Source organism: Mustelus asterias, chromosome 6 (genome assembly GCF_964213995.1).
Source record: "Mustelus asterias chromosome 6, sMusAst1.hap1.1, whole genome shotgun sequence".
NCBI lineage: Eukaryota > Metazoa > Chordata > Chondrichthyes > Carcharhiniformes > Triakidae > Mustelus > Mustelus asterias.
In genome coordinates this window covers 65453282-65475569 of record NC_135806.1, presented here as the reverse complement: position 1 = coordinate 65475569, position 22288 = coordinate 65453282, and the positions used below count along the sequence as shown (strand labels likewise).

The 22288-nt window shown below is 43.1% G+C and overlaps 1 protein-coding gene across 1 annotated transcript in view; it reads left to right on the top strand.

The window, feature by feature from the left end:
• LOC144494666 (solute carrier family 28 member 3-like) overlaps window positions 1–22288 on the top strand; it is a 198760-nt gene that overhangs the window by 80093 nt on the left and 96379 nt on the right. Inside the window, 2 exon segments of the mRNA XM_078213870.1 lie at window positions 14726–14806; window positions 16954–17034. Coding sequence (XP_078069996.1) covers window positions 14726–14806; window positions 16954–17034 — 162 coding nt within the window.

The following is a 22288-nucleotide window of genomic DNA, read 5'->3' as shown; positions in this document are numbered from 1 at the left end:
GAGACTGGAGAAAGATGGGGAGAATGTCTAAGGAAGGGGGAGGTAATAAGGGAATGAGCGTGTGTAGTGGCATTAGCTGAAGGGAAGGGCCTTTCTTGGATGATGGCTCCTGTACTTGGGGCTTGGGGAGGGTGTTTTGTGGACAAAGGTGGTTGGAAAGTGCGGTCATGGATGGCAGGGTCAGTGCTTTCAATGGTTGGGTCCTAGTGGCTGAACTGAGAGTACTGGGCAGTGGAGGGAACCGTCACAATCAGTAAGGTGTAGTGTGATGTGATAGCATGAGCTAATGCTTTCACGGGTGGGGCTGGGTCATGGAGGCATACTGCACTGATGGTTTGGGTAATGGGAGGGGTCACCGCCAGGATGGACACAGGGAAGGTAACAAACGTTGGCTCTGCAGAGAGGACAGCCATGTGGAGATGGATGGTAATAGGGTCAGAAGGAAGGTTCAAGATTGACAGAGGGGACAGGAATCATGATTTTGGGTGGGTCAAGGGCGATGAGTGGAAGTTGATAGATGATGACGAGGTTTGATTGTGGAGCAGGTTGGAAAGGTAACATAAACTAGTTGCTATCTACCCTACTGGTAGTTTGATCGTTCACATGTGGCAAACTATGCTAATATGCAGAGTCCAGGCACTAAATGTGTATATTAAAACCTACACAATACTCCTTTCCTTGGGCATCTGTAACTGAATTATGTTTTTACCCATGCTCTCGCAAAGTCCGTATGCATGGCAACTTGGAAGCAATTTAAAATCTAATCTTGGCAGTGATGCACTCAAGTCAGCCTCACAGCTGTTCCCAAAGGGGGGCCAATCTGGCAGAGAGCTCTTTCAGGCAGAACCATAGATGAGTCCACAGGCAGGAGCAGCTTGAGAACAGTGTTTGGCCCTTGAAATTGCTTCTCCATGTAGATTGATCATGGAAGATTGTGTCCCTGCCCACCCACGAAAACCATATCCCTTGACATCTTTATCCTGCTATGAAGTTTCGAGGTAACTCAGAGTCCCTCACCTGCACTGTGGGTGGTTCAGGTGCAACCACCCCACATTCTCCAATCGCAGACTTCGACAAGCTTCAGACCTAGATGGCCATAACATTAATGCAAGACTGTGGTCTGTTATTGCGGATACCCAGCCAAGGTAAACTTTTTTCTTGCATAGACCCTGAAAGACCTGCTAGAGCTACTGATACTTCATATAGAGAGCCTTACAGTCCTTAGCACAGTCCAGCACACAGGCCTATTCTGCTCTCCATCTCCTCACACTAAAATCCCAGTCCATCATTAATGTTCAATGCATTATGGATGCAAACCCTTTATGCAATATCAACTGCCACCATTGATAAGGAGACGAGCAAAACAAATCAACATGTGAAGTCTGACAAAGCTTTCAATGAACTTATTAAATAATGGTAGGGCGTTGGGGAGAGTTACAGAACAAAGAGATCTAGGGGTACAGGTTCATAGCGTCTTGAAAGTGGAGTCACAGGTGGACAGAGTGGTGAAGAAGGCATTCAGCATGCTTGGTCAGAACATTGAATACAGGAGTTGGGATGTCTTGTTGAAGTTGTACAAGACATTGGTAAGGCTACATTTGGAATACTGTGTACAGTTCTGGTCACCCTGTTATAGAAAGGATATTATTAAACTAGAAAGGGTGCAGAAAAGATTTACTAGGATGCTACCGGGATGTGATGATTTGAGTTATAAGGAGAGGCTGGATAGATTGTGACTTTTTTCTCTGGAGCGTAGGAGGCTGAGGGGCGATCTTATAGAGGTCTATAAAATAATGAGGGGCATAGATAAGGTAGATAGTCAGTATCCTTTCCCAAAAGTATGGGAGTCTAAAACTAGAGGGCATAGGTTTAAGGTGAGAGGAGAGAGATACAAAAGGGTCCAGAGGGGCAATTTATTTCATACAGAGGGTGGTGAGTATCTGGAACAAGTTGTCAGAGGTAGGAGTAGAGGCGGGTACAATTTTGTCTTTTAAAAAAGCCTTTAGACAGTTACATGGGTAAGATGGGTATAGAGAGATATGGGCCAAATGTGGGCAATTGGGACTAGCTTAGGGGTTTAAAAAAAGGCGGCATGGACAAGTTGGGCCGAAGGGTCTGTTTCCATGCTGTAAACCTCTTTTTAAAAAAAAAACTGCTCACACACCTCTTAAATCCTACACTCAATTCCCACTAGCAGTCAATGCTAATTTACCCACTGCCTCTTTAATTGCACAGTAAGAAGTCTTACAACAGGTTAAAGTCCAACAGGTTTATTTGGTAGCACGAGCTTTCGGAGTACTGTCCCTTCATCAGGCGAGTGGAGAGTTGGGTTCACAAACAGGGCATATATACACAGACTCAATTGCAAGATAATGGTTGGAATGCAAGTCTTTACAGGTACAGACAATGCGAGTGGAGAGAGGGCAAAGCACAGGCTAAAGAGGTGTGAATTGACTCAAGCCAGAACAGTTAGTAAGATTTTGCAAGCCCAGGCAAATCGTGGGGGTTACAGGTAGTGTGACATGAACCCAAGATCCCGGTTGACCTCGTGTGTGGAACTTGGTATCAGTTTCTGCTTGGTGATTTTGTGTTGTTGTGTGTCTTGAAGGCTGTCTTGGAGAACACTTACCCGAAGATTGGAGGCTGAATGCCCTCGACTGCTGAAGTGTTCCCCGACAGGAAGGGAACACTTTCTTAATTGCAGGCTTCACCTGCATGTTGGCTCAAGATGACAAATTGCCAAGGAAGGCCATTAGATGGCTTAAACTAAATGGTGGAGGCAGGGGATCAAATGTGGAAAGATGTGGCATATTGAAGAGCAGAGATGAGTAAAGAGAGGAAAATAGTAAAATGGGAAATGAGGGTTGGAGAATGGCAAGGAGTGACAAAGGGAAAATACCTAAGAATGCACAAAGAATCAAGAGTAGATGTTACAGAGAAAAAAGATTGAACTAAAAGCTCTTTAAATGTGCGTAGCATTCATAACAAAGTAAACAAATTGCTGGCAGACATTGAAGTAAGATTTACTTTTATTAATTCATGGGACATGGTTGTCGCTGGCTGGCCAGCATTTATTGCCCATCCCTAGTTGCCCTTGAGAAGGTGGTGGTGAGCTGCCTTCTTGAATTGCTGCAGTCCATGTTCCGTGGGTTGACCCACAATGCTGTTAAGGAGGGAATTCCAGGATTTTGACCCAGCAACTGCGAAGGAATGGCGATATATTTCCAAATCAGGATGGTGAGTGGCTTGGAGGGGAACTTGCAGTAAATATGATCTCATAGACATGACAGAGATCTGGCTGCAGGAGGACGAGGATTGGGTACTGAATATTGAGTGGTATATGACATTCAAGAAGATGGAAGCAGTGCTAAGATGGAGGAGCAGCACTGTTGATCACTGTTGATTGCATTGGTGCAATAGTTAGAATTGACCTTGGTTCAGGAGATAAGGATGTGAATCGATTTGGGTATTGATGAGGAATAGTAGGGGAAATAAGTCACTAATGGGAGTGGTCTACAGGCCCCCTAATGTAACCACAATGTAGGAAAAAGTATACGGGAAGAAATATTGGGTTCTGATAAAAGAACAGCAATAATCATGGATGACTTTCATCTACGTAAACTGCAAAAATCAGATTGGCAACAGAAGCCCGGTTAAGGATTTCATTGAATGTTTTCAAGATAGTTTCTTGGAGCAGTATGTTCTAGAACCAAATAGAGAGCAGGTTATTTTAAACTTAGTATTATGTAATATGGCAGGTTTAATTAATGGCCTCGGTGTGAAGACACCCTTGGGTAGCATCAAACACAATGTGAGCTAGGTGAAGGGAACTTTCAAAAGTTAAATGGGGGAGTCTGTGGGAAGGCAAAGGGACATCTGGTAAATGGGAGGCTCTCAAAAGTGTATTAACCAGGGTTCAGGGTAAGCGCATTCCTCTTAGAGTGAAGGGCAAGGCTGGCAGAAGTAGGGAACCCTGGATGACTCGGGATATTGAGGCGCTGGTCAGGACGAAGAAGGAGACACATGACATGCATAGGCAGCTGGGATCAAGTGAATCCCTTGAAGAGTATGAGGGGTATAGGAATAGAGTTAAGAGAGAAATCAGGAGGGCGGAAAGGGGACATGAGATTGTTTTGGCAGATAAGGCAAAGGAGAATCCAAAGAGCTTCTACAAATACATAAAGGGCAAAAGAGTAACAAGGGAGAGAGTAGGGCCTCTTAAGTATCAGCAAGGTCATCTATGTGCGGATCCACAAGAGATGGGTGAGATCCTAAATGAATATTTCTCATCAGTATTTACTGTTGAGAAAAGCATGGATGTTAGGGAATTTGGGGAAATAAATAGTGATGTCTTGAGGAGTGTACATATTACAGAGAAGGAGGTGCTGGAAGTCTTAAAGCGCATCAAGGTAGATAAATCCCCGGGACCTGATGAAGTGTATCCCAGGACATTGTGGGAGGCTAGGGAGGAAATTGCGGGTCCCCGAGCAGAGATATTTGAATCATCGATAGTTACAGGTGAGGTGCCTGAAGGTTGGAGGGTGGAAACTGTTGTGCCTTTGTTTAAAAAGGGCTTCAGGGAAAAGCTTGGGAACTACAGGCCCGTGAGCCTCACCTCTGGTGGGCAAATTGTTGGAAGGTATTGTGAGAGACTGGATCTACAGACTTTTAAAGACACAAAGACTGATTAGGGATAGTCAACATGGCTTTGTGAGTGGAAAATCATGTCTCACAAATTTGATTGAGTTTTTTGAAGGGGTAACCAAGAACATAGATGAGGGCAGTGCAGTTGATGTTGTCTACATGGACTTTAGCAAGGCCTTTGACAAGGTACCGCATGGTAGGTTGTTACATGAGGTTAAATCTCACGGGATCCAGGGTGAGGTAGCTAAATGGATACAAAGTTGGCTTGACGACAGATTGTAGAGGGTTGTTTTTCAAACTGGAGGCCTGTGACCAGCGATGTGCCTCAGGGATCAGTGTTGGGTCCACTGTTATTTGTCATTTATATTAATGATTTGGATGAGAATATAGGAAGGATGGTTAGTACGTTTGCAGATGCCACCAAGATTGGTGGCATAGTGGACAGTGAAGAAGGTTATCTTGGACTGCAACGGGATCTTGATCAATTGGGCCAGTGGGCTGACGAGTGGCAGACGGAGTTTAATTTAGATAAATACGAGGTGATGCATTTTGGTAGATTGAACCAGGGCAGGACTTACTCAGTTAATGGTAGGGCGCTGGGGAGAGTTAGAGAGCAGAGAGATCTGGAGGTACAGGTTCATAGCTCCTTGAAAGTGGAGTCACAGGTGGACAGAGTGATGAAGAAGGCATTCAACATGCTTGGTTTCATTGGTCAGAACATTGAATACAAGAGTTGGGACATCTTGTTGAAGTTGTACAAGACATTGGTAAGGCCACATTTGGAATACTGTGTACAGTTCTGGTCACCCTATTATGGAAAATATATTATTAAACTAGAAAGAGTGCAGAAAAGATTTACTAGGATGCTACCGGGACTTGATAGTTTGAGTTATAAGGAGAGGCTGGATAGACTGGGATTTTTTTTCTCTGGAGCGTAGAAGGCTGAGGGGTGATCTTATAGAGGTCTATAAAATAATGAGGGACATGGATAAGGTAGATAGTCAATATCTTTTCCCAAAGGTAGGGAAGTCTAAAACTAGAGGGCATAAGTTTAAGGTGAGAGGGGAGAGATACAAAAGGGTCCAGAGGGTCCAATTCTTTCACACAGAGGGTGGTGAGTGGAACAAGCTGCCAGAGGTAGTAGTAGAGGCGGGTACAATTTTGTCTTTTAAAACGCATTTTGACAGTTACATGGGTAACATGCGTATAGAGGGATATGGGCCAAATGTGGGCAATTGGGACTAGTTTAGGGCTTTAAAAAAAAGTGGCGGCATGGACACGTTGGGCCAAAGGGCCTGTTTCCTGAGAATAGATAAATGGTTAAAATACGAAAATACAACAACATACTGAGTTTAAACATGTTAAAATGTGATTATATATGCAACAAGTATGAAAGATATATGTCCTTGGGTGGAGCCACTGGGTGCCCTCTTGATGTGTGATGCGTGTATCCAGGCTTTCTTCCCCTGGACCTTGATGGCTGCTTGAGTGGTTAGTAGCACTTGGTAGGGTCCTTCCCACTTGGCTCCCAGAGGTTCTTTGTGTATCTTCTTCATGTAGGCCCAGGCTCCTGGGATGATATGGTGCCCTCCTTCAGATGGATTGCCCCATGCTGCCGACACCTGCTGGGAAACAACTGATAACATTTGTCAGGTTTTTGCAATATTCCAACAAAGTGCCACTCATCAAAGGCAATCAGCTTTTCGCAAATCAATGGTTCCAGGCAACAACATTGAACAAGGTGAATACTAGTAGATTTAGTCTGCTGGAGTTTTATATTACCTCCACTTGCCCCTTGTGCTATTACCAATTGGTCGCCCATGGAGAAATGTCTTTTGTATTTCAGTGGTAGACAGATTAATTCTGCTCCGGTGTCCAGGAGGTTATACATATCCCATCTCCCCTCTATTCCACTATTGCTAGAAGGGGGGCTGTGAGAACGAGGGTGGGCTCTTCTAGTTTGTTGCTGTGTTTAGTAACACATCTTGTTGCTCTATGGTGAGCTGCTTAAACTTCTTCAAACTTTCTTCATCTTCAGACTGATGCTGAGACTTATGGTGTCCCTGACATACTTTACCTTGCTGCTTGGCTCAGCATGTTTTTACCCAGTGATCTTTTCCGCAGTCGTGGCATTTTCCCAGTAACCTCCCTTGGCAGGGCCTGTCTGAATCCTTGGGTATCTCTCCTGCCTGCAGGACGTGGACTTGGGCTCTCATGTCCCAATCTATTTGCTTACACCACTCCACCAACATCGCGAATGTTGTTCCGACTTTGTCCCAGTGTGGCAAATGTAACTTTACCATCTTTGCCAATTCTTTAGGCCAGTGACAAATGCAGCTTTCATGGGTTCGAAAGTACTGCCATCCGTTTCTTCGGATCCATCATCTATTTCCGAATATCCTATCCACACAGCCCTAAACCGTTCGTCATATTGCCATACCTCTTCTGTACCTCTCTTGACAGGCTGCTATTTTTTCCTCAGTCTGTTTTGGCAGGGCTGAATACCTGTAGCCACCACTTGATGGCATCGGATCCTCCATTTAGTTAGTGTTCGTTTTCACCCAGAGCTGTTTGCACATCCCTTTGTAGTCCCTTTGCCTCTCGTCTGGGCACCGTTACGGTTATAATCTGAACTCTGTCTCATGGTTGGAGTTGGTAGATAGCTTTGAGACAATTTAATTAACCTCGGGTCTTCATGCCCCCTTTCTTAGGGTGTGGCAGTTCTTCTGACCACTTATCAATTTTCTCGGGGTTTGCCCCCTGATGCAGTAGGTGGTAGGCATATTGGCTTTCACTAATGGTTTTACCATGTGCAGTTGTTGCCTCAGACTCGATATTGACTCGTTTTCTCTTTAATGGTGCGTGTCTTATGTCAAAAGTCCTTTCTGCAGTGTTGCTGCACTCGCTGGAGGATTCTGAGTCTACTTCTAAGACAGCTTCGCGCCTCTGCACGTCTCGCTATTCCTTTCCTATCTGCTGCATGCTAGGGTAACCTGGCCTGGACTCAATACATACTCCTTTAACCAGCGTTGGTTCTTTAGAAGATGGTTTTTTAAATTCTTGCTTCTCAGCTTTTAGGGTTTTGTTTTTCGTCTTAGATCCCTTATTTTCCACTTCGAACCTTTCTAACTCCTGCGTTTTATTTTCCAACTGTTTGTATACCGCTTTTAGTTGTTTCTTTGTATTGGTCAGATCGCAGTCATGTTGGGAATTCTTTATGATTTCATTCCATTGTCGGGTCTGGCCCATGACGGCTCAGGACCATCTGATGCATTCCTTATCCTTCATTTCCCCAGACTCTCTTTATCTCATCCAAGGACCACTGTCCCTTGGAGGTGCCATACTTCTGTTCAATCTCAGTACAGGTTTTGGGCAAGTCAAATTGCCGTTCTATATACTCTCTTAGTTGCTGCAGAATTTCATCCTCCAAAACATTAAGTGGGGCCTGCCTTTTACTGTGGTCGGTAACTGATGCTGCGGAGGAGTTTTGGTGTGACTTTTTGCTTCTGTCATGGTGATGGTCATTAAGGGGTAAATGGATCTCGAGGCTATTCTAGCTGGGTCGGAGTCTTATCACAGACGCTGCCGAAACGATATATCGTTAAGTAAGGCCTCAAGCCTTAGTACCAGTGCATCGGTTCTTTAATCACATAAAGAGAAGGACAAGACTTAGACAATCGACAGAGGACTTTTAACTAAGAGGAGTCCTCACCTCTGGGATCCTGACATAAGTTCGATGTCCTGGATCCAGTCCAATAGGCCTTCAGCGATCCTGTTCGGAGTGCCAGAAACTGTTGAGTCCATTCATTCATTTGAATAGATGAGGGGACAATACTGGTTTTCTTTCATTGAACAGAACATAAAAAGATTAACATGACAAAAGCGAAAAGAAAAAGTGAACTTGGAGACTGGCTTCTACTGCCAGCCCCTGTACTGAACTTGAACACACTGAACAGATCTCGAAAACAAAGTGAAAAACACAGTGTAAAATCCAAACTATATTTCAACTATTATCTCATTATTGGAAATGTTTTTCACAGTCTGTCTCCGTCTTAGAAAAATAATCCTTGAAGCTGCTGTTATGAAAATTTTTTTTGCCTGCATTGTGTACCCTTCAGGAATGCAGTCAATCTTCAGCTAACCTTTGGCCTTCTGATCTGGGAAAAGGTGTGTAGATAGTTTGAGTCATGTTGAGATCAAAAAGGAGGAGGTATTGGGGTTCTTGAGAAACATTAAGGTAGACAAGTCCTCAGGGCCTGATGGGATATACCCCAGAATACTGAGAGAGGCAAGGGAGGAAATTGCTCGGGCCTTGAGAGAAATCTTTGTATCCTCACTGGCTACAGTGGAGGTTCCAGAGGATTGGAGAATAGCCAATGTTGTTCCTTTGTTTCAGAAGGATAGCAAGAATAATCCAGGTAATTACAGGCCGGTGAGCCTTACGTTAGTGGTAGGGAGATTATGGGAGAGGATTCTTCAAGATAGGATTGACTCCCACTTGGAGATAAGTGGACGTATTAGTGAGAGGCAACATGGTTTTGTGAAGGGGAGGTCGTGTCTCACTAACTTGATCGAGTTTTTCGAGGAAGTGATGAAGATGTTTGATGAAGGTAGGGCAGTGGATGTTGTCTACATGGTCTTCAGTAAGGCCTTTGACAAGGTCCCTCATGGCAGACTGGTGCAGAAGGTGAAGTTGCATGGGATCAGAGGTGAGCTGGCAAGGTGAATACAAAACTGGCTTGGTCGTAGAAGACAGAGGGTAGCAATGGAAGGGTGCGTTTCTGAATGGAGGGCTGTGACAAGTGACATTCCTCAGGGATCAGTGCTGGGACCTTTTGCTGTTTATAATATATATAAATGATTTGGAGGAAAATGTAACTGGTTTGATTAGTAAGTTTGCGGATGACACAAAGGTTGGTGAGGGATAGCGATGAGGGCCATCAGAGGATACAGCAAAATATAGATCGGTTCAATACTCCCATTTGGAGTATTCTGAGCAGTTTTGGGCCCCATATCTAAGGAAGGATGTGCAGAGGACGTTCACAAGAATGATCCCTGGAATGAAGAGCTTGTCGTATGAGGAACGGTTGAGGACTCTGGGTCTGTACTCGTTGGAGTTTAGAAGGATGAAGGGGGATCTTATTGAAACTTACAGGATACTGCGAGGCCTGGATAGAGTGGATGTGGAGAGGATGTTTCCACCAGTCGGAAAAACTAGAACCTGAGGGCACAATCTCAGGCTGTAGCGGGCTCCCTCTTTTTAACTCCACTCGCGGGCTTATTTTAGGTTTGGTTCTCCGTTACTCAAACCCCACCAATGTCTGAGTGATTCTCTCTCTCGCCGATGGATTAACGGCCACGTTGCGCCTACTTCACTAGAGTAGCGCCCCCAAGAGAGAAAAGGAAACTGCTGCCTATCCACTACCTGGCAGCCTTTCCTGAGTGGGCGGGTTCGAATTGCCCAGAGTATCCTCGGTTCTCGACTCCGGAATTATGGTAAGGGATATTAAAATATGACCTGACCAGAGATAGCTGATGAGAAAATGAAAGAGCAAGATGGGCTCCAATCGAGTTCAAATCATATATCTTTTATTAAACACCAAAATTAAACCTCATCAACACCAGAAAACAACATATAGGTATCTTATACTCTATGACTATGGGAACAAAACTAAACGGGAAGAGCGTGAATTCTAACAAACAGTGTTAGCAATATCTTATACTATGAAAAGGTTCATGCACCCACCATTCCCACAAAAGCCTCCACTGCTATGTTACCCTCGGGAACTTCACGAATTACTAGGAAATACTCAGTTGAGCCAACCTTGACCTTCTGGGCTGGCTGTGTGCTGGAAAACTGCTGTCTGCAACGCGGTTCAGGAGGGTGAGAGAGTTGCCATGCGGGTCCGAAGAGAAAAAGAGAGAATGGCTGTGAAGCCACACTTTTTAAAGTTCAGATTTCAAAAGTCCCGTGAGCTCCGCCCCCACTGGCAATTGCAAGAACAATGGTCCTAGATCACTATCAGCCTCAGTGATAGCACAGTCTATTGAAATCACAAATGGCTGAGACTGCCTTGTCCAGTATGAATGGCCCATCGATGTTCCTAATCACTTTACCGGGGCTTACAAATTGCTTTCCCATCATGGAGATGGGTTTCTCCTTACTGCTGGATAGCCCCATTATCGTATCTATTGTATCTTATCCAGGTACATTGTGGCTGGTATCGATCTTCCAATCTCGATGCGGGTCTGGTCTGGTGACGTCATCTGCTCCCTTTGTGATTCAGTTAATCTAATCAGCAGCCTGTCTGGACCCTGACCATTTGTGAATTCGACTGGAGGCACTATTTCTGCACACAGGCAGGGCTGAGCCTGCTGGGAGAAAACAGCCAGTTTCTGCAGCCAACCGTGGCCACTTCTACCATTTAAATGGCCAATGTGCATTTTACAGTCCTTATATGCGTTGGTGTTGCCCGAAAAACGTAGAAGGCTGAAGAGACGATCCTTTAAGACAGACATGAGGTGGAATTTCTTCAGTTAGAGAGTGGTGAATCTGTGGAACTCTTTGCAGCAGAAGGCTGTAGAGGCCAGGTCATTGAGTGTCTTTAAAACGGAGATAGATAGGTTCTTGATTAATAAGGGGGTCAGGGGTTATGGGGAAAAGGCAGGAGAATGGGGATGAGAAAAATATCAGCCATGATTGAATGTCGAAGCAGACTCGATGGGCCGAGGGGCCTAATTCTGTTCCTATGTCTTATGGTCTTATGTTTGGAGACTTGGGTGTAGAGATGACAGATGGAGTTTAATCTGGACAAATGTGAGGTAATGCATTTTGGAAGGTCAAATACAGATAGGAAATATACAGTAAATGGCAGAACCTTTAAGAGTATTGATAGGTAGAGGGATCTGGGTGTACAGATACATAGGTCACTGAAAGTGGCAACGCAGGTGGAGAAGGTAGTCAAGAAGGCATACGGCATGCTTGCCTTCATCAGCCGGGGCACTGAGTTTAAAAATTGGCAAGTCATGTTGCAGCTTTATAGAAACTTAGGCCGCACTTGAAATATAGTGTTCAATTCTAGTCGCCACACTACCAGAAAGGTGTGGAGGCTTTGGAGAGGGTACAGAAAAGATTTACCAGGATGTTGCCTAGTATGGAGGGCATTGGCTATGAGGAGAGGTTGGAGAAACTTGGTTTGTTCTCACTGGAACGATGGAGGTTGAAGGGCGACCTGATAGCAGTCTACAAGATTATGAGGGGCATGGACAGAGTATATAGTCAGAAGCTTTTTCCCAGGGTGGAAGAGTCCATTACTAAGGGGCATAGGTTTAAGTTGCGAGGGGCAAGGTTTAAAGGAGATGTACGAGGCAAGTTTTTTATACAGAGGGTGGTGGGTGCCTGGAACTTGCTGCTGGGGGAGATAGTGAAAGTGGATACGATAGTGAGTTTTAAGTGGCGTCTGGACAAATACAAGAATAGGGTGGGAATAGAGGGATATGGTCCCCAGAAGGGTAGGGGGTTTTAGTTCAGACGATCAGCATGGTTGGTGCAGGCTTGGAGGGCTGAAGGGCTTGTTCCTGTGCTGTAATTTTCTTTGTTCTTTGATTCTACATGTAGTCAAGTTAACAGTCAATTTTTAAGCTTTACATAGTTAGTTGCATAGGCAGAAATATCTTAAAATGAAGTCTTTGCATAGACTGAAGCAAACAGGGCTAAGCATACATAGGATCTCTCACCCGTTTTGCCACAATTCCTGCAATTGACTATTTACTTTAGCATTCGCTGTCTGAATGGTCCATTTTTGCACATCTGTGACATGTTTCCTGCTGTTTTGACTTCTTACGGGCAGTTCCCAACTTGTGGATCTTCATTCCTATATCAAAATGTGAAGCCTCTTTAACAGCCAGTTCCATCAACACTGCAATTTCTACTGCTGACTTTAAAGTCAAAGCATGTTCAGTAAGCAATCCTCTTCGGATGGCCTCATTTTGGAGACCACAAACTAGACGATCTCAAAGAATATCTTCTAATGACTCACCAAACTCTCAATCTTTTTAAGGTTGCCACAAATTGAGCAATGCTTTCGCCTACCACTTGATTCGTTTGGTGGGACTGAACCATTTTGCGATGAAATGGTGGCTTTGGAGACTAATGCTGCTCAAGGGGATCTTTATCAAGTTTAGTTTATTGAGGGCATCATGATTGGCACAGACTTGGAGGGCCGAAGGGCCTGGCTTGTTCCTGTGCTGTACTTTTCTTTGTTCTTTGTAATCATATGTTTTGGTTCCTTGCTTTGCTGACAGAGCAAATTGAAGGTTTTACTTCCTATTGTATAGAGAAAAGCTGGTATGAATAACTAGTTTGCAATTTTATTCGCTTGTACAAAGTACCAAAACCACTGTGCAAGGGAACTCCATGATCCATTTTCTTCATTGAACGGACCCATGGTACTAATTGACTTGCAATTTCTCTTGCAAGAACTAGCAACTTAAGACTGCTCAGTATCAATTTTTTGACTGTCTTCCCAGTAGTCCCCTTTTTACCTTGGAGACTGTTGACTTGATTTATTAATTTATTCAAATGGCCCCAGCTGTATAACAGTGCATTTGTTCATTTCAAATATGCCAAATACTGTCTGGAAGCTCAGCCTTCCTTAATATCCCCTCTTTTAAAACCACACAGAGAGCTCCCACCCTTTTTCAACTGTATAGGGAGTCCCCTACTCTCCCGCTAAACACTGCAACACTGTGCCTGGACCCGACAGCTTAAAGGAGTCTACCCAGTGTTTTTTCCGGTGAGATATAAAGTATCCGGTGATATTTTCCCTTTTTTTTCTTACTCTGTCTTCCTTCCCTATCTCTTCAATCATTAATCCTGATGTTGATTTTCCCTAGCTTTCTAACATTTGAAGTGTAAGGACCCACAATTTTCTTTTTTCTTCTTAGGATCTTTTCTCGATGAAACTAAATCCTGCCAATTTTCTTGTTGTAATGTCCTAAATGGGTTTTAAACAAAAAGAAAAAGAAATGGTTTGCACATGTAAATTCAAAATAACAACAGGTTTTTTTACTGGTGCTGTTGACTGTACAGAGTACAAAATGAAACTAAAACAGTAGCCTGTGAAACACTCCAATGACATCACCATCAAATTAAGTGACCAGCTCTTAAAGCAATCATGCAACCACTTAAATATATAACACCCCTCATCCTCGGGACCAAATTACTGAACCTTTGCTCTACCATCTCTAATGCAGGTATATCCTCCTTAAATATTGAGGCTCAAACTGCTGATAGTATTCCAGGTGTTGTCTCACCTAGGCTCTTTGCAATTGAGCCAGACTTCTTTATTCCTCCAATCCCCTTGCAATAAAGGCACCATGCCATTTGACCTTTTTTAAAATCATTCATGGATGTGAGCGTCACTGGCTGAGCTAGCATTTATTGAGCATCCCTAATTTCCCCTCAACCTAGTGGCTTGCTAGATAATTTCAGAGGTCATTTAAGTGTCACATTGCTGTGGATGTGGTGTCACATATAGGCCAGACCAGGCAAGCATGGCAGATTTCCTAAAGGACATTAGTGAACCAGGTGCACTATGGTGCCATGGTCAGTCCATTCATCCACAGTCCTTTTCAACATTCACATCCGTAGCAAGCGCCTCATACCTATTGGACAAAGTCAGGCTCCATCACTGTATGCATATCCCCATACCTCCCTGACTCTCAGTCAAATCCTCTAACCCTGATGACTGATCAATTCAAGAGACGTGACTGTCTCCTGGAACAGTGTCCAGATAACACTTCCCCTCCCTAATGCCCCACAATGCCTACAACTTAGACTGCAGATCAGCAACTCTGATTCAAAATTGTGCAAGCTGCAGACACTTACCATGATCTGTGTTTGCAGTGGAATTCCCACATGAAGCAGGGATAATTTGCCATTGTCACAGCACACCAACATCCCTGCCATGTCTGTCTAACCTTATTTATTTAACTTAGTAATTCATTATTAACTTACCCAAAATATAACACAGCTCAAGTTTAACACAGCTAATTCTGATTTCCTTTGTTTTATCACTAGATTTTACCAATAGTGATTTTCTTCAGCACAGTAATTTCCATATTATATTATCTTGGATTTATACAATGGCTCATCTTAAAGGTATGCACTTTTTAATAATTGTAAAGTTTTATAATTGTGAAGTTTTATTACTTGTTGGTCAGATGGCAAATACACTAAAATTGTAAGCATCAGTATGAATCAAGGACATGTCATTTACCAGTGTAGCTAAGCTCAGTACTGGGTGAACCATAAATATGTTTTTTTAAAGAATATCTGCCTGATCTTACCCAGAAATGGGATTCTTATTTTTTCTTAGGATCTCAAAACTGTTATCCCTGCCTCCCTGAGGACATTTTGTCCTCATATAATCTTCAAATCAAATCTAGGTACCAACTATTTACTAAATACTGACATTTTATCGTTGCAAACTTGGAACCTATGCTTCGATTTGAGTTCTTTCACAATACCAATATACAATAATATTTAAAAAAATCAAAATTTAAATTCATTAAATAAACAGGGAGGAACTTTATTTAGCAACCTCATAATAACAGGAAATGTCAAAAATATCTTTTTCATTGGTAGGTTTACGAAATTGCATTGTAACTCTGCATTATGTAACATTCATCACTTGGTCCTCCAATGATCTTAGAAGAATAAAAAGGATCAACAATTCTAAAAGACTACGCTGCTGATAGATCACCTGAGGAATCAACATGAATTATATAATCAAACTTTCCTTCATATAATCTGATCATGTTAAAGGAACAACTAAAAAGGACATGGCAACTCCAGGGATGGAGATATCAAGTATCTATCTATTTTGTAGCCATTACTTGGGAATTATTATGCTCTGGCTTTTGAACAACTTTCTTTATTTCAGATTTTATAAAGATCATCATCATTTTTCTTCAAGTACCTCCAGAAAGGTTTCTGATATTCAGGAGACTATGCAAAAAATGTGAAATGAACTGAACTTTGATCATATTCCATTTTAAATAACTAAATGGAAATGCTATCGAAAGGAAGACCAGACACACTTTACTTCAAATGGGAAATAAGCAGGAACAGAGCAAACTTGTCATAGAAGATTCATAGAATCACAGTATAGAAGGAGGTCATTTAGCCCATCGAGCCTGGACCAGCAACAATCCCACCCACGTAACCCCACATTTTTGTCCTGTCAATTCCCTTGGGGCAATTTATCATGGCCAATCCACCTAACATACACATCTTTGGACTATGGGAGGAAACCGGAGCACCAAGAGGAAACCCACGCAGACACAGGGAAAACGTACAAACTCCACGCAGTCACCCGAGGCCGGAATTGAACCCGGGTCCCTGGCGCTGTGAGGCAGTAATACTCACCATTGTGCCACTGTGCCACCCATCTAAAACCCTTTTTATAAATATTCTGTATATTTAATGTCTCCCTTCCACCCCACGACCTTCCACTCTCTCTCCTACACCAGGCCATCTGCTTTTTGTTCTTAGGTGCTACATCTTGTTGTCCTCTCTCACAGCTATAGATTAATACCTATCATAATCTCCCTCTTCAGTTGTGATGAAGAAACAAATGGACTCAAAATGTTAACTCTGGTTTCTCTCTTTACAGGTGCTACCAGACCTACTCCAGTATTCTCTATTCTTGTTTTAGATTTCAGCATCCACAGTATTTTGCTTCTCTTAGGGACAGTTGAGAATTCTCTTTCACTTTTAGCTGATCCTGTTAACAGTTGTGACCCATGTGGGCACCAGCCACACTGACCATTATCATTGTTTTGCTAGTCTTGCATCTTGCCAGCCCTTTATGACACATCATATGATTTTCCGGGTTATTGGAAACACTCTGGTCACATGTTTTCCTATCAGCTTGTTTGTTTCAATTAGCTTTTCATGAATTATCTTCATTGCATTGAAATTCAGTTTTAAATGCCATATATTGGTGTCCATCTTGGATGAAAACCAGAGTTTAATTGAATTATCACAAAGAGAATGTTGCTTCAATGTTCACAATGTTATCTTAATTATATCTATCATATATATCCTATCAAATGATAAAACAATTGTAATGCCCTTTACTCTGACATTCCTGACAGGTCAATTTTAAACTTAACCACTAAAATCTCCCCAGTTTTGAAAAAAAACCTCATTTATAAAGAAACATAATTTTTAAATGTTACAGTATTTAATTTTCTTTGTAATGATATTCCTTGAGCTACTTTAGATCTTTTTCCATTGTTCAGATTGGCTGGATAATGCAAATTTCCATGAATACATCTGCCACCGAGTCATTGGTAGCAGCAGGCAACATATTTGTCGGACAGGTGAGTGCCACTTGATGGATAAGGTTAGTAGAGCTAAAATTGGTTATCTTTCAGGTTTAAACGTTGCAAGGTCAATTTTTCTTTTGCCTCCTTTGGGCTCCAGGCCGATAGAGCCCGCCTGTTCTGAGATCTATCTACAATGACCTGAACCTGCATGCATATCCCCTACACTCCTGGTGCAGGTTCATTCCAAAGGGTCTTGCACCTAGAAAAAGCTTCTGCATTCGGCCTCCCTACTGGCCTTGCTGCCTTCCATTCTCAGATCTGAAGAGGAGCAGGAACAATGCTCATGGTCAAACTCTTCTGATGCCCTAAAGTTGCAAGGCTGTTGGGTGTCTGACAAAGAGGTCTGGAGGCTTATTTGGTTGAACATAATCATTTATTACTTACCTGTAACTCTATCTGCTTTGTATTTGCATTAATTCTTATTAGCTATTGTGAAGCTCTGTTGTATGAATGTATTCACCAGAAGTGACGTTATAAGTCCTAGCGCAGGAGAGATCACAAACTGTAAATAAAGCTCCGTTTTTTAAAACCTCCATGCGCCCGAGAATCACATCTCCAAAACATAGCATAAAAACTGGCATGAAGACTATGAGCGTATGCTGGCTAGCCACCGGGAAGAAGAAATTTATGGAGAAAATTTGGAAACAAAGTTAGAAAGAAAAACTTTTCACCCAGCGCGACACTTGCTATCTAGAACTAATAGGCTAGGTGGATGTGAATAATGATATGGAGAACAAATTATACAGCTGTCTATGATAATTAAGAGGTTGAAGCTCGGGTTTTTGCTTTATGTGTAAGGAAATCAAGGTAGCTGCTGAAAGTGTGGTTCCGAAGTGTGCAGACAGGAAACCTCCATTAATAGAAAAATGCCAGGTGTTTTTGATGTTGTGGGATCCTTTGATGAAAATGTGGGCCGATGGAGCTCCTACACTGAGTATTTTGACTATTTTGCACAGGCAGACAAAATAGCTGAAAATATTATGCCACCCATTTTCCTGAGCATGAAGGAGAGAAAAACGTTTAATCTCTCCCATAATTTAGTGCAACCTGAGAAACCAGGCATTAAGATGTGCAAGCAGATTGTAGATATTCTGTGAGCACGTTTTTCGCCAAAACCTTTGGTGATTGGAGAGTGCTTTAAATTACATAAAATCACACAATTCTGTGCTTAAATGACTTGCATAATATTGAGAGTTTGGAGATGTGCTGAATGATACTATTTGGGACAGATTTGTTTGTGGTCTATGCTGCAAAGTTACACAGAAACCAAGAGTAATTTCACTCTGTAGAAGGCTATGGAAATTGCTGTTCCTATGGAGTTGGCTGCAAAGGAAGCTCAACACTTGAGTTTGTTTTCTCTGATACACAAAATAGCTGCTGAATTGACACCTAAGAATCTTGAGATTTGTACATGTTACCAATGTGCAAAGCCAGGGCATTCTGCTGCTGAATGTTAGGGGAAAGGCATGGTATCTTGAAGCTGTGGAAAAATAGGACACAGACTGTGCCTGCAGGAAGAAAAAGCAATTTAAACAGAACAAGGAGAAATGTCCATGCTGTACAAAAAGGTTGAGAAAACGAGGCGACACTCAGTGGAGCAATTATCATTTGGTATTTTAGATTCCCTGAACAACTGGTAAGCGACAACGGACCTCAATTTGTTTCTCACGAATTGGAGGTTTCTTACAAGAAAATGGTTTTCAATATATGAAGTCCGCACTGTATCAACCTATTATTAATGGACTAGCAGAACATTTCGTCCAAACCATGAAACATACCTTGAAAGCAACCAGGGAAGAAGGCTCACTGATCAAATGTCTTCAGCTCCTACCAGTGTATAGGAATACCGCACATTCCGTGACAAGACCTCTTCTGCATTAGTAATGATGTAAAGACAACTATGTTCCACATTCGATCTGTTAAAACCTCTAAAAACTAAAGAGATTGTATAGAAACAGCAAGTACAAATGAAACGTGGGAAAACGAGGCAAAGCATAGAGTTCTCCACCAAGGACAATGAGTCTTGGCTAGGATTTACTCCACAGAGGTGAAATGGGTTCCCGCCACAATTCATGCACACATTGGACCTGTTTCCCATACTGTCCAGATCAGAGATGACGTTATCTGGAGGAGTCTTGCAGACCAGTTGCTGATTGAAGAAACCGATCTGCTGGAATCAGAGCCTGTACAAAATTCTGGTTCAACTCTACAAAGTCATTACTTGAACCTTCCTATAATCCTGACACTAATAGGTAATGTTGAGGAAAGCAACACCTCAACTTCTGATCAGACACAGGGACAACCTCTAATTCCTATGCCAAACACTGATGTTAGTGCAAGGACAAAAACGTCAGAGGTTACCACCAGTGTGAAGAAGAAGACGCCAGAGTTCTGTCATTAACTGTTCCAGAGGGACGACATCCAGACTGACTTATTAATAGTGGCAGATTTGTTGAACTTGTTTTGAACTTGTTGGAGATGTTCAATTTCAGGAGGGAGGAAATATTATGTATTTGTATCAATTCTTATTAGCTCTAATGAACCTCTATTGAACTGATGTATTCACCAGAAGTGATGTTATAAGTCCAAGTGTGGGAAACAGAGAGAAGAAACAGCAATGTAAGAGATGTCACATTGTACATAAAGCTCCAGTGTGTTAAACTTCCGTGTTTCCTAGTATTACATCTCTAAAACACAAAAATATACATCTCCAAGATACAGCCCTGCATGGGTTTTGACTTCATTTTGGCTCCCTCCAGATTCTACAGCTCCCATCATGTGGCCCTCTACATCACTATGTGGGTGGTAATGTTTTACAGTCCTACACTTGCTTTAGCCCATCATCCTTATTCTACACTTCATCCAATTCTTTACCAAAATATATTTGCAATACAATCTTGCTACTCTTCCCCATCCCCCAAATTACTGAATAATAAATTCAGATGGTATGGAAGTTTGACAGTTCTGCCAGATCTTGTTCTTGTCATGTTTAGAGGAATGATAGTCTCAGTTACTATTGCTTGACTTGTTGATTTGGTGTTGAAATTGTAGTACTCTGTGCTTCTGGTACATGCTTGTCTCCATTTGATTTGCCTTTTATGCTCCTTCGAGTTGAATTTCTCTTTATTGAGAACCCATGAGCTTTGTTCAGACACCATGGAGGAGAGCGGTACCCCTCCAGCCGATGGGTGGGACGAGCCAATAAGATAGCGAGAGAGCCGAGAAATGAGGTTCGTGCCCGATCTCTCGCGATCCTACCGGCACTGGATACCCGGCGGGATCAGCCTCGCGCCTTTTTCCAGCGCGAGGTTGAATAATTTATTGATATATATTTAGATCTGTTTTTGCACTGAATTAATGAGACCGAGATGCTATTGCCAGACTCACTTGCCTGTGTGACCTCATCGGAAGAGGTTCTCTCCAGCGAGAATCACAGCTGGTACCCAGCATTGGGGACCAGTCGTGATGACCTTGCCAGTAGAACTGGAGGCCATTGAGGCCCCCTGTGGAGGTTGCTCCTTGGGCATTGCCAGCCTGGCACCCTGGCACTGCCCATTGGGCAGTGCCAAGAGGGTGGTACCTGAGGGGGGGTGGGTGGGAGAGAGAGCGAGGCCTACTGGGGGTGGGGCCAGACCAGGGTCGGCCGGTTGGTGATGTTGGAAGGGAAGGTAACACTGTGCACTCTGCATTGGGATCGGTAAAGGGAGGGAGGTCGATCGGAGGAGCTGGGGGACAGTCAGGCAGCTGATTATGAGGGCAGCTGATTGGGTAGGGTGTCGGGCGGCCGATTGGGGAGTGGTGGGAGAAGAGGAGGTCGTTCCGGGCGAATGGGGTGGATCTCGATTAGGCCATGGGCCCCTGCAGTAGCGGTGGGGGAATAGGTTTCTATATTTACATGTGGATTTTGCTATGTTTGAGAGACTGGGTGCTTTGTGGAGGCCTTGGAGGCAAGTAGAGAGCGGCAGAGGCTGACTGACAGGCCTCTGCTGATTGAGACCTGCACATGCGCAATGATACCTTCTGCTTCTCTCAGCCAGCGTTTGGGTGACTTAAGCCTCGCCCCCCCTCCCCTACAGGCGAGAAACCATTTCTGCTGTTTTTTCATGCACTGAGTGGATAAAATAGCAGATTTGATCTGACCCAAAAAACGAATCTGAAACTCTCCCATTTTCCCACCCGTCCTGGACTTAGAATGTTTTTGGTAAGATGTCCCCCACATGGGTTTGTCCCATTTTTGCCGGATGCAATGTTCACACCAGTTATTCCGAAAGTGGACTTGAATTTTCTTTTTCTGTAGAGTCTGCCATTTTCTTGCTGGAGGTTGATATCTCAAAAATGGGACATTCATTTCCACTTGTTTCACAATTTCAGCTAAACATTTGTTTGCTGTTTTATTTTCTAATCCATTTTCAAGCTTATGAATCATTTCCTTCTGCTCGGTAGCTACTCAGGTGAATTTAATTCTCTTTGTTTCAGAGTTATCTGCAAAATCCTTATATATGTTTAACTTCATTGGGCCCATTAGACGTAGGAGCAGAAGTAGGCTGTTCGGCCCATTGAGTCCTCTCCGCCATTCAATGAGATCATGACTAATCTGATGTGATAATACTCAACTCCACTTTCCTGCCCCATCCCCATAATCCATGATTCCCTTACTGATTAAAAATCTCTCTATTTCAGCCTTGAACATGCGTAACAACCCAGCCTCTACAGCCCTCTGTGGTAAAGAATTCCACAGATTCACTACCCTCTGAGAGAAGAAATTCTTCCTCATTTCTGTCTTAGGTGTATGGTGTGGAGGCCATAGATGTAGGTGTATGGCCCAGACTCCGAGATTATGACCTCTGGTCCTAGTCTTTCCCACAAGACAAAACAACCTCTCAGCATCTACCCTGTCAAGTACCCTGAGAATCCCATTTGTCACAATAAGGTCGCCTCTCATTCCTCTAAACTCCAACGAGTACAGGCCCAAACCACGTAACCCCTTTTCATAAGAAAATCCCTCCATACCCGGGATAAACCTAGTGAATTTTTTCTGGACTGCCTCCAATGCCAATGCATCTTTCCTTAGATAAGAGGACCATAACTGTATTCCAAATGTGATTTAGCTAGCCTTGTAGTTTTATACTCTTCTTTCAAATAAAGGCCAACATTCCACTTGCTTTCCCTATTACCTACTGACTTACGTGCTAGCTTTTTGTGATTTATACACAAGGACCTTCAAATCTCCCTTTGCTGCAGTTTTGTG